Source organism: Squalius cephalus (assembly GCF_949319135.1).
Source record: "Squalius cephalus genome assembly, chromosome: 14".
Lineage (NCBI taxonomy): Eukaryota > Metazoa > Chordata > Actinopteri > Cypriniformes > Leuciscidae > Squalius > Squalius cephalus.
The window spans coordinates 28,104,709-28,117,828 of record NC_137135.1 but is presented as its reverse complement, the minus strand read 5'-3'; the positions used below and the strand labels follow the sequence as shown (position 1 = coordinate 28,117,828).

The 13,120-nt window shown below is 36.5% G+C and overlaps 1 protein-coding gene across 6 annotated transcripts in view; it reads left to right on the top strand.

Moving 5' to 3' along the window:
- Nucleotides 1-2,887: 2,887 nt before the first annotated feature.
- rapgef2b (Rap guanine nucleotide exchange factor 2b) overlaps nucleotides 2,888-13,120 on the top strand; it is a 101,371-nt gene continuing 91,138 nt past the window's right edge. For all 6 annotated transcript variants that reach the window (XM_079892238.1, XM_079892237.1, XM_079892235.1 and 3 more), the window contains exon 1: nucleotides 2,888-3,527. In XM_079892238.1, coding sequence (XP_079748364.1) covers nucleotides 3,459-3,527 — 69 coding nt within the window. In that variant the 5' untranslated portion in view covers nucleotides 2,888-3,458. The remainder of the gene's footprint in view (nucleotides 3,528-13,120) is intronic.

The following is a 13,120-nucleotide window of genomic DNA, read 5'->3' as shown; positions in this document are numbered from 1 at the left end:
ATTTCTTGACATAAACAATATTGCAAATGAACAAATTGATAATATGAAATAGGCCTAAATATTGGCAAACAAAAATAAACGAATAGGCTAAATTGATTATTTAAATGAATAAATCAAATTGAGAATGAAAATAGCCTACAGACAAAGAAACAAACTTACTAATGCTTGATTGAATTAATAAATTAACACATTTGAAATCTATATTATAATTAATATTGGAAAAAAAAATTAAATAGGTCATGGCTCAAGGGTTAAATTCCTTCAATATAGGCATACCTTCAATGCAAGTCGCTTTGGATAAAGTGTCTGCAAAGAGCATAAATAGTCTATAATGTAATATTTGAAGACAAAAGATTGAGTATTTGTTTAAGGAAAACTGTTGTCTCATAGTATGCTACAATTAAATCTTTGATATTCAAACACTGTCTTTAAACCGGTTTGCTTTTGTTGATATTGTAAGACTGAAAATACTGGTTGAGGCCCTGGTCTGAGACAAAGGGCTAATTACCATTTGACCTCCCCCATACGACCTCACTTCCGCAAACTACTAAGAACTCACTCAAGAATATGGTTTAATGTGAATGTTTATCATTGACTGTTATGTTTTTGGTGTCATTTGAAATGTCTCAAAGTGAGTGGTACAGATATCTCATATCCAGATAGATAAAATAAAAGGTAATAAGGTTTTAAGAGTTTATGGATAACTGACTTACAAAGGAAGGTGGTCTCTCAAGCAAATGGTCACCCACCCCCATGAAGGTGCGACCACTGCATGCAAATTTCTTTTGTTAGCACATGTTTCCATGTGAAAGAGGTCTGACTATTTAATGAGATGCAGCAGAGAGTTCGGGGCCTTTTTCTGTACTGCAGATCGGTCCGTTAGGCTGAGAGATATAGATCTCTCAGCCTCACGTATTTCTTAATGTTGGGTTTGCATCTTCTCTCTATTCCAGAGCATTTGATGTTTTGTATCGATTATCTTTGAATTGATTATGGAATTGGCATGATACATTTACCTGACATAATAAATTGTTACATTTGATTATTCTAACTGACTTTGATATTATTTTCATTGAAGAGTTAAACGGAATAGTCAAACATTCACCCATGATTAATGATCCACAGATATCATTAAAACCCTTTCATTTATGGAGTCAGATGAATTAACGAGAGAATACATAACTAAATGTATTGTAAATTTAACCAACCAATACTCTGCATGAGTGAGGACAGAGCACGTGATAACCTTCCCCGTGTATTGGCGGACCGGCAGATTGGACCAATATATCGGGCCTTACAATATAATAATAAGGCTTTACTTTATTGTCAGATAACTGATTTCCAGCATCATGGGGGTGTCTTGACAAAATCTCATTATGAGGTTTGTTTACTAAAATTATTTCTGAAACAGAAAGGCACTATTTTTCCTCAGTGCTGACTGTCCTTTTGTTCCATCCAAACCCGCACTGGTGACATCTGATGTGTTAAGGGTCTAAAGAATTTGTTGGTTTATTGTTATTATGCTATTTATATGAGTCGTCAACAGTGCAGAATGTCTTGATATCATATTACAAGGCTGGTAGACATAGTCACATGATCAGAGGTGTTGAATTCCAAGGTACCCATCTGTGTCAAACCTGTCATAGCACAGTTAGGCCTATACTCCCATATCCTCCTGGGACCCGTGAATAGACCTTTGTTCACTGTAGTGGACATTATATTTTAGTGAATTTCTCTGACACCATACGTGTTTTTAGGGCTGGATGTCCTGTAAAGAGCACATTTGAGGCTTTTCAGAGATACCAAATGTTTGGAGGTTTCACAATGACAGCAACTTCTGCTTGGTCTTTAAAAATGACTGACAGTAATTTAGTGTTCAAATATAGCACTCTTATAGAAATATATAAGATAATTATAAAAGATAATATTTTGTAATTATCATTTAAATATGACTAATTTTCTAATGTTATGGGGGTTTTAATCAAAATATGACTTTATCTGTTACAAAACAGGGCATTGATTTCATAGATGTCCACTGTACAGAATACCAGAACTTAAGTTTATCAGGCATTTTGGGAGACACAGCAATTGAATGGGGAAAGAAATGATATATCAATATTCCTATGAAATATTAGATATTATTACGAAAATGTTGCCAATTATTACTCCCGTTATTACATGTGTTTTTTTTATTACATGTTGCCCCAAGAACACATTAATATGCAAATTAGATATAGATACACTGTATTGGGATTATCCATTTATGGCTATTTTACCCACATTGCATAAATTAAAATGGCATATAAATTAATTTCATTAGATCTTTCATAACATAATTGAGAATAATCTTTATACAAAGTTTGGTTTAAAATAAATAAATCCTGAAACCTAAAAATGTATTGGTAAATTAAAAAATCAAAAGTCTTTATCTTTTGTTCAAAAATGTGTTTTCCATTTGTTTCTTATGCTCTAGTCTAAACAATGTAATGACATGAAAAAATATATATATATAAAAAAAGATTTCTGGGTCTTGGGAGGATATGTGGTGCATCTAATATGATCAGTTCTAACTATGAAGATTACTCTATCAATCATAATCACATGTAAACATGAAAGTGGGCATATTTTTCCCAGAGGGAAAACACAGTCGTATCTTTTTTTAATAAGAAACAGATTCACGTTATAAAATCAAACTTTTCAAAATAATGATGCATTAAATTAAACGAAATAAACGTTAAAAGAAATATACGTTTCATACTTGGATTATCATTCCCCACACTTGGCTGAAAATGTGTGGCGTACGATTAAAAGATTGCAATTCTAGCTTCAGCCAGTGGGTGGCGACAGAGCACCGTGTGTTGTGCGCATTGGAATTGTTCTGTGGGCGCATTATTTGTGCTGAATGGACTCGCCCATGAACCCTCTTGAGGCGGTCGGTCACCATGGTGGTGGCTTACAACAGCGAGCCCAGACGGCAGACCCTCCGTCGCGTTTAGACTCTTAAACACTATTTATAAATGCTGCCTTTGACCCTCCGCTGCTTTGCAAACGGCTTAAAATGGACAATCACCAAACGCATGGATTGCACGTTGTTTTAAGATGGAAAACTGAAGAAGATGGAATAGCGAACAGGGGACAAACGGAATGGTGAAAATGCACTCGTCTGCGTAAAGCATAGACGTATCGCTTCCCTGCAAAAACCTTTCATTAACACGAAAATCTCCTGTCAACTCACAGCCGAAGCTCGAGCGGCTGGAATAGGAAAAACAGACTGTCTGGTCTTGTTGGATTGGGACGAGGGACAGTAAGAAAGATCCTGGCTTAGGTTGTGGCCTGGGGACAGGCTCTCCTCTGCAGCTGCTGATATATAAAAACGTTATTGTACCGTTTAAAAGCCACTTGTGAGATTCGCGTTGGAGTATTTGACTTAATTGTTTCGCGCGATTGTTTTGAAAACCATGGCGTCTTACGTGGATAACAGTTTTCGGCAGGCTGTGATGGTGAATCCTTCAGACAGGACGCAACAGGTCAGAAGACAGTCTTTTAAATCATTTATTATGTGCACTGGTGGATGTTAAATGTTACAGTGTGCTGCATTTCTGCAGTTACTAGTATCACGTGCATGAACTCTTTCTTTCACAGTGATGACAATGCAACAAGGTTGTTAGTTTATATAGCCTAAAAAGTGCAATGAAATGGGATGAATTGACATGTCAAGTCACCTTCTTTTATATAGCGCGTTTTACAATACAGATAGTTTCAAAGCAGCTTTACAGTGATAAAAGATTGTTTTGGCTGTACAGCAGCTCTCTATAAGAAAGTCATTTTAAGTAAAATAGCTTTGAAGCTATTTTACTTAAATTACTTTCTTTTAGAGTCTTGGCCTCTTGATGCTGTAAAGATTGTACAGCCAAAACCATCTTTTATTGTTAAAACATATAGGCCTGTATATAGGCTAATTGTCCCCAATCTTCTTATAATGCAGGCACGTGCACTGCAAGTCCATTGCATAAACATAAAGCAAACGTTTGTAAACTTTACGTCTTTCACCTCTACACAACCCTTGTCAGCTCAGCTTTGCGTCGGAAACAGTTTAACATTACGCAGTGGATTTGTGTGATGTGAGACCGAATTACGTTTCGTTAGCCTATTGGTTTTATGTGAAAATATTGACCTGTTATGCTTTGAAAAAAGGCGTTGTGATGACATTTTGCTCGCATGACTCGTTGTATAGTCTCCACCCTTTTACGTGGCCACCGAAAAAAATGCATGTCGATGTATGTAAAAGTGTGTATTTGCAGTTTGTGTAATTTAGAAGTGCTTGTATCGCCTTTAGTGATTCGGAGAAACAACGTAAAAGAACCGATACCGTCGAGTTGGGCACAGGGTGCTTTTTCAGACATAAAATAAACCATATGATTCTTCTACCGCCCTCTGTTTCATCTTAGATTACAATAATTGTTGTACTGATTTTGTTTTTTATTTATTTATTTAGTGAAAAAAAAAAAAAAATCAATCTTTGAAGTGCATTTGAGGTCATTGTTACAGTGGACTGTGGACATGTGTTGTTCCTGAACGAATGGGTGTTTAAATGAATCATTTAAGTAAACGATTCTCGGGCTGAAGTGAATGAATGTGACATTTCGTTTCGGAAAAAAAGCATGCACATCTGGGGTCTCATTTATAAAACTGTGCGTAGGATCTTTACTAGAAGTGTGCGTGCGCCCGAAAGCCAAAAATGTCGTACGCAAAAATATGCAGATTTAAAAAACCGTGCGTACGCCAGAACCTGCGCTGAATTCCCTTTATAAATACCAGTCAGCGGAAGATTGTGCGCACATGCGTTTCCTCCCCGAAATATTCATATATGGAGCTTACAACGCCTAGTTTTACTATGCATATTCTATCTGCATATCATTTGCATATGCATATTCATCCACGTGATAACATGTTTAACGGTACAAGACATTTGGAAAATATGAGATACATGTGCCGTCACATTACATTGCTGAAAATAATTTAGTAGCCTATCCTTGCCTTGTTTTTTAATAATAAATCAAAATAGTATAAAATATCTTTCAGAGAAAGTTTTTCTCAATCTTTCCCACTGGCTAAATAGTATTAATCTCTTTATATTTTTAATGAAAACAAATAGGCCTTATTGTGCATTATTGATCATTATTTGCGCAAAAATATTTCCTCAGACCATATCATGCGCTAAGCAATCCTTGCTGTTGTTAAAACATTAAAACACTGCATAAAACACAGAAAAGTGTTAAAAAGCACCGAGTCCACTATAAATACTTATATATATTATAATATAAAAAATGTTGTAACTTCTTGGTAATGATTTCATGTAATTTGGCATATTTAATCTAAATGTGTATATCAGATGTAAAACATAGTTTTAATCATTCTTTTATGTATTTAAACTGTCATTGTGAACATGCACTTTATTATGATTAGGACTCATAATAAAGATTGTGCTTTTCCTTCATCGGTCCCTCAGATCTCCATTGGTGTCGCCAAACTCCTCCGTCTCCAAAATGTTCGTACGCATGGGTCAGAGTTTGCGTGCGGTGCGCAAATTTTCCTGTCAAGTTTGTTTTAATAAATCATAAATTTATGTACTCTTTCAGGGCATGTTTTGTGCGTACGCAACGGTTATAAATGAGGCCCCTGATGATTTGGGGGCTCTGAGAAAAGAATCGATTTTGCTGGAGTTGATTTGCATTCATTCAGTTGTTAGAATCTTGTGAGTGCACCTACAAAGAAAATAGTCATTAATTTATTCGTATGGTGACCATTTCTGCACATTGAATTCCTATGACCATATGCGGCCACAATGTTTCTTTTTTGAGTTAGTAGCAAGTGATTGATTTATTTGCGGCTTTAAGTTAGCCTATGAAAAGACGACAATAAAACCCTAAATGAAATGAAGTGTTCCAAAGCCATCCATTTGTATTGTGAATGCTAATCAGTAATTCGTACGCATTCCCGTCCACCAACAAATGACTGATTTATTAGTTCATTTAGTTCATGAGACGTCTCAAACCTCTCACGGTTTAAACAAATAGGGCTGTGCAACAAACTTAAGCTCTTCTGACATTTCTCTTTAAAAATCCTTGTTATAGACTTGTAATTTGTGACCGGTGTTTGTTTTCTTCTATCCTCTGTGCTTCCGCATTCGTCTGTTCGTCATGTGTAGTTATTTAAAGAAACTACGAAAAAAAAGTGTCAGAGATCCCTCTTCACCCGGAACTCAACTCGTGTACAGTCGTTACTGGAAGCCAGTCATTATAGTTAATAAAGTTATAAATATGGACATTTTTCTTAAAAAAACGCATTGCTTCGCTTCAGAAGGCCTTTATTAACCCCTTGGAGCCGTATGGATTACTTTTATGATGGATGGATGCCCTGTTTTGGGCTTCAAAAAAGAAGGTACCATTCACTCCTATTATGAAGCTTTGAAGAGCCAGGATATTTTTTTATATAACACTGGTTGTGTTTGGCTGAAAGATGAAAGTCATATACACCTAGGATGGCTTGAGGGTGAGTAAATCATGGTATACTTTTCTTTTTTGGGTGAACTATACCTTTAAGTCCATTCACAAATGAGACCATCCAAATAAATGCTCCTTCACAGCCCAGACTGGAATGTTATAGACTCTTGCTACAGTTTTTAAAAGCAAGAAAGCAGTCACACGCTTCAAAACGAAAAATGAGTCTTGTGCATGGAAATGAACAACAATGATTTGTTCACTCTGAAGACACTTTGAACACCACAAGTCAATACTAATTAAATGATGTGTCGGGCACTTAAGGTGAGAGGCTGTTAGACAGGATCATTTGATTTAGTCCCCTATTTTTTAACTTTTCGTACAGATTATGTGTGTTTTGCTGAAAAAAAAAAAAATCCCAACAGAATTTGGTCAATGTATGAACCTAAGTCCATTATTAACATACAGTAGATGTGAATATTAGCAAACCAGCAGACCTGCTTCACATACAATGAATCACACAATAATCTCATAATAGTTCCTGTCGTGTAGAAATAAAAAAAGCTCATTCATTAAGATTGAGCCCCAAGACATAAACTAATTGTGAATGAACTGATTTTGTTCACTGGGGAAAAATCACGTTCATGAACCGAGTTGTTTGTACCTGGATTTAAGCATTACAGACAATAGAGGCACTTGAGGGTCAGTATGGTTTCCATTAGCAAATGCAATTCTGTACAGCTGCACTTCCTAGAGATTACGTGATATTCCATGTCTGCTCTCATTGAGTGATCGCTCTCAGAGTTGGCCTTTATTCAGCAATCGCAGTACTTCGGCCTGAGTGATCAGCACGTGTGTGGGTTGGGGAATACTGACCCCTAAAATCAGAATGCATCACACCTCAAGTTCACAACTGAGGTGGTCACTCGTTGCAAGTGCATAGGATATAGAATCAAGGTCCATGTGAAATGCATGATGTAATCTCGGTCAGTTCATGTGGGCTAAAAAAGGCTGTTCCATGAAATGGGCTTTAAGACACCCTTAATGTGTAAAGACTTCTTTTTAGGGAATGACACAGGCTATTCTAATGGAGCTTGAAGCTCATTATGGCTTTACAGCAGCAACAACCTCAGCGCTTTGCATCAACATGCTGATGGGTGGTGTAGATCTTAATGGGGCCAATGATCCCCGGTTGGAGTGGGTGATATGGGGGACATTGTGGAGGGTGTGGCCTGTACTGGCTTTGGGACACTATTTTCGACAGCAGACGGGTATGCAGGGGTCAAAGAGACCATAAAAAGGCTGATGGTACTTTGTGCTTTGACCTCTGTGAGTCGGTAGATCAAAGTGCAAGAGGGCACATCTCTTACGGTTCCTAAGAGGTGCATCTTGAGTATTAGGTAATTGAACAAGCTAAATATATCTCTTTGGCGTCAGAAGACAATATTTGGCTGTTTTCTTTTTTTTTTTGATGCCCACAAAGATATGAGTCTGGTCATCCTGGACTGATGGTTTCCTTCCTAGCGTCTTCCTTCCTTTCTTTCACAGTGAGAGGAAGTGCATCAGAGGGGTGTCAGAGATTGACACATCTTAAGAAAGCCTTTTTCTTGTTTGTCTTAAAAAATCCTTCCTTTTTTATGCTTCACTGATGAAGCTTTGTTTACACACTTATGCCAGTCAGTGAGCTGCAGGTGTCATCTGAATTTTTAAGAGCTGTGGCATATGGATGAATCTCACAAAATCTGTCAAGAAATTGTCTGTTGGATTTCACCTATAAAAGAAATAAATATTTGAATTGAAAGAAAATGATGCCTGTTTTAAAAAAAAAAACACTCTCATACTGTAATGCCAAAGTTATGATGTATTATTCAAACTTTATTTATGCATAATTCCATATTATAGTAGTTTATTGTACTGCTTTTATGCTGATTTAAATAAAAAAATCATTGTGTTAAGGCGTGTTCACACTGAGAATAAAGATAACTATATTAGTGTCCACACCAGCTGACGATATCGTTCTGTTTATTCTAAGCACGTGCTTGTCTGTTGCTTTAAATGCTCGAACTTGTTACAGCAGGATGCATTCTGATTCACTGTAAATGTTTTTATCGTTCATCTGCTGGATAAAATCGTTCTTTCGATATTGATATCGTTTCTCTGTGCCATTATCATTGTAGCTGTGGTGTGAACTCTGCTGCTCTTTTATAATGAGAACGATTTTTAGAACTGTGTCTTCATCATTATGTTTATAGTTATCATCCTCCTTGGTGTGTGAACGGGCCTTTAGTCATTTTTACAGTATACTGTACTGCAGAAATGTGAATCTTTTGAAATTTAAATGTGAATCTTAATAATAAGCATTAACAACAAAAACATGTTTAGACAGTAAGAATGGCCAGACAACCTTCTACAGATTTGGAATGGGTTGAATCATGTTTAACTAATTTTTCTCAAAAAAAAAAAAAAAAAAAATGTTTATGGGTGTGGTAAAACATGTCCATGTCACATTTCATTCCAAAATAAAAAGGAAGATCTACATAAAATACATAAAAATGTTTTATAATTTTTTTGTATTATATGTTAGATCTTTCTTTTTATTTTGGAATGAAATGTGACTTGGACATGTTTTACCACACCCATACATCATAAAAATGTTAGGCTAGTGGTTTTTTTAAAAAATATATAAAAATTAGTTAGAAACATGATTCAACCCATTCCAAATCTGTAGACAGTTGTCTGGCCATTCTTACTGTCTAAACATGTTTTTGTTGTTAATGCTTAAAACTACTAGCAATTGGAACTGCTATTCTTATGGCCTCTGGACTTGTTTAAAAAAAAATCAGATTTTTTACATAGTTGTCTTGTTTTTAGTCTTCCTGCCAAGTGAAGTCACGTTATGAATGGCAGTCATTGCCTTGACTGAAATGGTTGGACACATACTGTACATACACAAGCGTGCGTGAACAAAGAGCGGTTTCAGTGACAGCTCCCATCTCAGTTTACACAGGAAGAATAGACTGACCGGCTGGAGAACATAAACAAATGATGACAACTGTCGCGTTAATACCAGAACATGTGGCACGTCTTTCTTTTCCTCTGTCTTTTACTTGTGAGATTTTATTCTTTGTTAATGCATAGCCTGTAATGGACACCAAACACCGGTTGTCGAAATGATTAGGCCTATAGAATTGCATTTGTCTTATTGGGCTATTTTCAGTATGAGGTCATTTGACCTTTTGGTTTCATGTCAAATGGTGCTTTGTGAATGTTAAAGTTGGCCAGCCATAGGTTTCATTTGTTTATTTAAAAGCAAAAGTTAAGGAATGCTTAATGACCGAAAAGGGATTTGACTAGGATTTGAAAGGCAACTTGAATGTTTTTTTAGGGCATTCCAATCCAGTTATTGCCGGACCAACAGCATTTGATTGTTCATCCGTTTTACTTTTGGTAGGAGAATCTAATAAGCTCATCCAATGAAGTGGAATGCAATATTTGAATGCACCAGTGATCATCACATGCTTAATTTACTCAAACTTAAAAGATGCTCATCACAGTTGGTCACATTACTGTGTATTTTACCTGCTGTGCACAAGTGTTCTGATTATGGATAAATCTAGTGATAGCTTTCTAAAATTCTACCATTCAAAGGTAAGAGTAACTTCTGCTTATGCTTCAAGGATTTTGCAGAGAAAAATAGATTTAGCCTATAACATGACAATTAGGGCTTGTGGAATAATGATACTTTTGTGCTGTTACATTATTTTGTTTTCCAAGTAGGGATAGGAATCAAAGAAATGTTTCAATTCTGATTCTAATGATTCTAGTTTCTCAACATTTAACATTTATGCATTTAGTAGACATTTCTATCCAAAAAGACTTAGGCCTACAAGAGAGAAACAAAAGCAATTTTACAATTAGCCAATGCTATACCATTCCATTAACAGTTTTGGTTCATTTCTAGCTGAAGAACAGCTCTGACTTGATAGCATTGAGTTTATGGACAGATTCAAACTGATAACTTATGTGTTCAAAGAATGATTTGTGAGTCATTTTGATTGATTCATTAAAATAACCAATTTATAAGTGTGTGATTCTGTATGTTTGTTGTTGTGTGCAATCAGCAAGGACAATGTTTTTCCTCTCTCATCACATCCAAGTAATATTGCAAGCTCACAACTTAAACAAAACTTATTCTCTGATGTTAATTCAGAAGTGGGATAGGAATAACAGTGCAGGAAACACACGTTAACAGTAGAATGCAGATGTGTAAGAACCGTTAACATCATATCATGAAGATTCTGTTCCAGATATTATTCTTTTTAAATATGTGAAAAAACAGTTTCTCCAACCCTATTTCTAACACCCTTAATACAAGCACATCAAAACAAGAGTGAAATGGGGTCATCACTGAATATGAATGGGTGTCTTGGGGTGAAGGGACTGATTTAAATATGCTACTTGGGCATCAGTATTTGGCGGCCCATGTCGCTTCCGGTGCTTCTTTTGATCCTCGCATTGGGCTGCTTGTCAGAGGAGACTCGTCCTCATCCTCGCTTTGATCTGAAGCTCTGTTTCTCTGCGCTGATCCATTTGTTACCATCTTTCTCTGTGATCTTCCTCAATAAGTGAAACCTCCCGCTCAGAAGCTACAGACGAAATGCACAGAGATGTCTGAAGCATGATATAGCTTTTTACAAAGCATGCAGATCGTGCTTTACTTGGGTGTTTGTTAGGGCGTGTATGATTATTGCTATTGCTCAAACTTGAGTTAAGGGTTTTTCAAAACTCTTAATTTTTAAACTTATCTCAAGTGCTTGTACACGGTCATTAACAGAATGTTTTTAGTTAATTGTAAGCTGGTTGTAATGTTTTTGAGGTCACTTTTGTGCCTTGTTGCTTTATGTGGTGTCCTTCTCTGAGGTATGGCAGTACGTAAATCTCGGCGCGGTGGTGGTCGTGCATTGTGTTTTTCCATTGCTTGTTTCCAGCCCAGACAAACCTTCAGATGCATTACAGAAATGTCAAAGCTGCAGAAATGTAAGCGCATCTGAATTCATCTCTCCGACACACAGCAGCAGAGGAGCCAGAGACATTCTTTCTGATGGAAAGATGAAAAACATGCAGACAGATTTCTTCAAGTTCTCTGATGGTACAGTGCCACCATTTATTGAAATAGCTGCTCTGCTCTGGCTAGAAGTGGCCTGATCGCAACTAATCTGGGACTAGCTCCTCTAAATGAAATCCTGGCGACGAGTATTGGGGAGAAATTAAAAACTGGTCTGAGGTCAGTATTTAAAGGTAGCGTTAACTGTAGTAATCCCGCCTGTACCTTACCATGTTAGCGCCTGTGAGACCAACGCATTAGCTGATTAATTATCTGATTATCTGCAGTGGGTTAAGGATTGTTTACAAAAGCTTCCTTCATTCAGTATGTAGGCCATTGTGTATATTAGGGGTGTAATGGTTCAAATTACACAGGTTTTTTGTCACGGTTTCGGTACGGTTCGGTATGTTCTATGTTCAGAGAAAAAAGGACTATTGCCAAATAACAATAAAGAAAATAAGAACAAATAAGCAAACTAAAAGCAACAGCACAAATAAGTACAATAGAGAAAAGATGCTGCTTTTCCAGTTATTTGGGTATCTAATAGTAGTTTTCAGGTACCAAAATTGAATAAAGAAATCAAATGTAAAACATTATTGCATATAATCTTCACTGAAAAATGTAAATAAAGATCAATCATTATTAAAGTTACAAAAGCTATTCATTCAAGAGCAGTGTGATTTCCTTGTCTTTTGTTATTTGATTTATATTAAAAACACATACTGACAGCAGGAATATTAGGCTGCTGTCACTCTAAGACAGTGCATGGATCCAGTACACTGATACAGAACACGTGTTCTTTCTCGACGGTTTACGTTCACTTTCTTAAGAATCTACTATGTTTGGTAGAATACTCGTCAAGACAGGCATGTTGACATAATAGACATAGACAAACAAGACTTGAAAGATAACGCGCTTTCTGTGTGTGCGCTTTGGATGAGTGCATAAATATTCTCACAGCCCGCATGAGTTCTCTTTCGGATCTTTGTGCTCTCGAATGTTTAAATTGCCAATGCTTAAATGAGTTTAGTTTAAACAGTTAGCAATGTGTGCTGTTCAGGTCTTACCTGCGCTCGCGCTATTAACACCTGGGTGATGACGGCGTAAACGACTGGTCATGTTCGAGCATACGGCTTTTGCATTGAACAAAGTTTTGGGGAAGCCAGAATGCGTATCCATCAACAAAACATACATAAGCCTAACTCTGTCTGTCTGTTTTATTTTTTTAACAAACCATATTATAGATGCGTAGACCTATGCGTCATCAGATTTGAGATTAACCGCGTTGCAAGTGCGTGCTGAACTGTGGGTGGAGAACGGTACAGTTAAACCTTTTTAACCAAGAACCATTACACCCCTAGTGAATATATGGGTGTAACGGTTCTCTAAAATATGACCTGGAGTTGTTCTTGACAGATTTGTGATATTTACCCTTATGGTCTCTATTTCTTTTAATACTTTATCTTAATAAAGTAGCCTAAGCAGACATTATTTGTGAAAGCCAGTACACATTTTA